The sequence below is a fragment of the Penaeus vannamei genome, chromosome 39, assembly GCF_042767895.1.
Source record: "Penaeus vannamei isolate JL-2024 chromosome 39, ASM4276789v1, whole genome shotgun sequence".
NCBI lineage: Eukaryota > Metazoa > Arthropoda > Malacostraca > Decapoda > Penaeidae > Penaeus > Penaeus vannamei.
In genome coordinates this window covers 18,418,885-18,421,385 of record NC_091587.1, presented here as the reverse complement: position 1 = coordinate 18,421,385, position 2,501 = coordinate 18,418,885, and the positions used below count along the sequence as shown (strand labels likewise).

General features: G+C 63.7%; 1 protein-coding gene across 1 annotated transcript in view; it reads left to right on the top strand.

Moving 5' to 3' along the window:
• LOC138860064 (cleavage stimulation factor subunit 2-like) overlaps positions 1–369 on the top strand; it is a 745-nt gene extending 376 nt beyond the window's left edge. Inside the window, exons 2-3 of the mRNA XM_070116869.1 lie at positions 1–102; positions 218–369. The exon at positions 1–102 is cut by the window's left edge and continues 39 nt beyond it. Of these exons, the coding sequence (XP_069972970.1) occupies positions 1–102; positions 218–369 (254 nt within the window). The remainder of the gene's footprint in view (positions 103–217) is intronic.
• The last annotated feature ends 2,132 nt before the right edge of the window (positions 370–2,501 follow it).

Genomic DNA, 2,501 nt, shown 5'->3' with positions numbered 1-2,501 from the left:
ATGGAGTCCCAGGGTATAAAGCCCGGGGGAATGGAGTTCCAGGGTATGAAGCCCGGGGAATGGAGTTCCAGGGTATGAGGCCCGGGGGAATGGAGTCCCAGGGTATAAGGCCCGGGGATGGAGTCCCAGGGTATGAGGCCCGGGGATGCAGTCCCAGGGTATGAGGCCCGGGGGAATGGAGTCCCAGGGTATGAGGCCCGGGGGAATGGAGTCCCAGGGTATGAGGCCCGGGGAATGGAGTCCCAGGGTATGAGGCCCAGGGATGGAGTCCCAGAGTATGAGGCCCGTGGAATGGAGTCCCAGGGTATGAGGCCCAGGGGAATGGAGTCCCAGGGTATGAGGCCCGGGGAATGGAGTCCCAGGGTATGAGGCCCGAGGATGGAGTCCTAGGGTATGAGGCCCGGGGGAATGGAGTCCCAGGGAATGAGGCCCGGGGATGGAGTCCCAGGGTGTGGAGCCCGGGGAATAGAGTCCCAGGGTATGAGGCCCGGGGATGGAGTCCCAGGGTATGAGGCCCGGGGGAATGGAGTCCAAGAGTATGAGGCCCGGAGGAATGGGGTCCCAGGGTATGAGGCCCGGGGAATGGAGTCCCAGGGTATGAGGCCCGAAGGTATGGAGTCCCAGGGTATAAGGCCCGGGGAATGGAGTCCCAGGGTATGAGGCCCGGGGGAATGGAGTCCCAGGGTATGAGGCCCGGGGAATGGAGTCCCAGGGTATGAGGCCCGAAGGTATGGAGTTCCAGGGTATGAGGCCCGGGGAATGGAGTCCCAGGGTATAAGGCCCCGGGGAATGGAGTCCCAGGGTATGAGGCCCGGGGAATGGAGTTCCAGGGTATGAGGCCCGGGGAATGGAGTCCCAGGGTATGAGGCCCGGGGATGGAGTACCTGGGTATGAGGCCCGGGGGAATGGAGTCCCAGGGTATGAGGCCCGGGGATGGAGTCCCAGGGTATGAGGCCCGGGGAATGGAGTCCCAGGGTATGAGGCCCGAGGAATGGAGTCCCAGGGTATGAGGCCCGGGGAATGGAGTCCCAGGGTATGAGGCCCGGGGGAATGGAATCCAAGAGTATGAGGCCCGGGGGAATGGAGTCCCAGGGTATGAGGCCCGGGGATGGAGTCCCAGGGTATGAGGCCCAGGGATGGAGTCCCAGGGTATGAATCCCGGGGAATGGAGTCCCAGGGTATGAGGCCCGGGGAATGGATTCCCAGGGTATGAGGCCCGGGGAATGGAGTCCCAGGGTATGAGGCCCGGGGATGGAGTTCCAGGGTATGAGGCCCGGGGAATGGAGTTCCAGGATATGAGGCCCGGGGAATGGAGTCCTAGGGTATGAGGCCCGGGGAATGGAGTCCCAGGGTATGAGGCCCGGAGGAATGGAGTCCCAGGGTATGAGGCCCGGGGAATGGAGTCCCAGGGTATGAGGCCCGGGGATGGATTCTTAGGGTATGAGGCCCGGGGAATGGAGTCCCAGGGTATGAGACCCGGAGGAATGGAATCCCAGGGTATGAAGCACGGGGAATGGAGTCCCAGGGTATGAGGCCCGGGGAATGGAGTCCCAGGGTATAAGGCCCGAGGGAATGGAATCCCAGGGTATGAGGCCCGGGGGATGGAGTCCCAGGGTATGAGGCCCGGGGATGAAGTTCCAGGGTATGAGGCCCGGGGATGGAGTCCCAGGGTATGAGGCCCGGGGGAATGGAGTCCCAGGGTATGAGGACCGAGGATGGAGTCCCAGGGTATGAGGCCCGGGGATGGAGTTCCAGGGTATGAGGCCCGGGGATGGAGTCCCAAGGTATGAGGCCCGGGGGAATGGAGTCCCAGGGTATGAGGCCCGGGGAATGGAGTCCCAGGGTATGAGGCCCGGGGGAATGGAGTCCAAGAGTATGAGGCCCGGGGGAATGGAGTCCCAGGGTATGAGGCCCGGGGATGGAGTCCCAGGGTATGAGGCCCGGGGAATGGAGTCCCAGGGTATGAGGCCCGGGGAATGGAGTCCCAGGGTATGAGGCCCGTGGAATGGATTCCCAGGGTATGAGGCCCGGGGAATGGAGTCCCAGGGTATGAGGCCCGGTGATGGAGTTCCAGGGTATGAGGCCCGGGGAATGGAGTTCCAGGATATGAGGCTCAGGGAATGGAGTCCTAGGGTATGAGGCCCGGGGGAATGGAGTCCCAGAGTATGAGACCCGGGGGAATGGAGCCCCAGGGTATGAGGCCCGGGGAATGGAGTCCCAGGGTATGAGGCCCAGGGATGGAGTCCCAGAGTATGAGGCCCGGGGAATGGAGTCCCAGGGGAATGGAGTCCCAGGGTATGAGGCCCGGGGGAATGGAGTCCCAGGGTATGAGGCCCGGGGAATGGAGTCCCAGGGTATGAGGCCCGGGGGAATGGAGTCCAAGAGTATGAGGCCCGGGGGAATGGAGTCCCAGGGTATGAGGCCCGGGGATGGAGTCCCAGGGTATGAGGCCCGGGGATGGAGTCCCACGGTATGAGGCCCGGGGAATGGAGTCCCAGGGT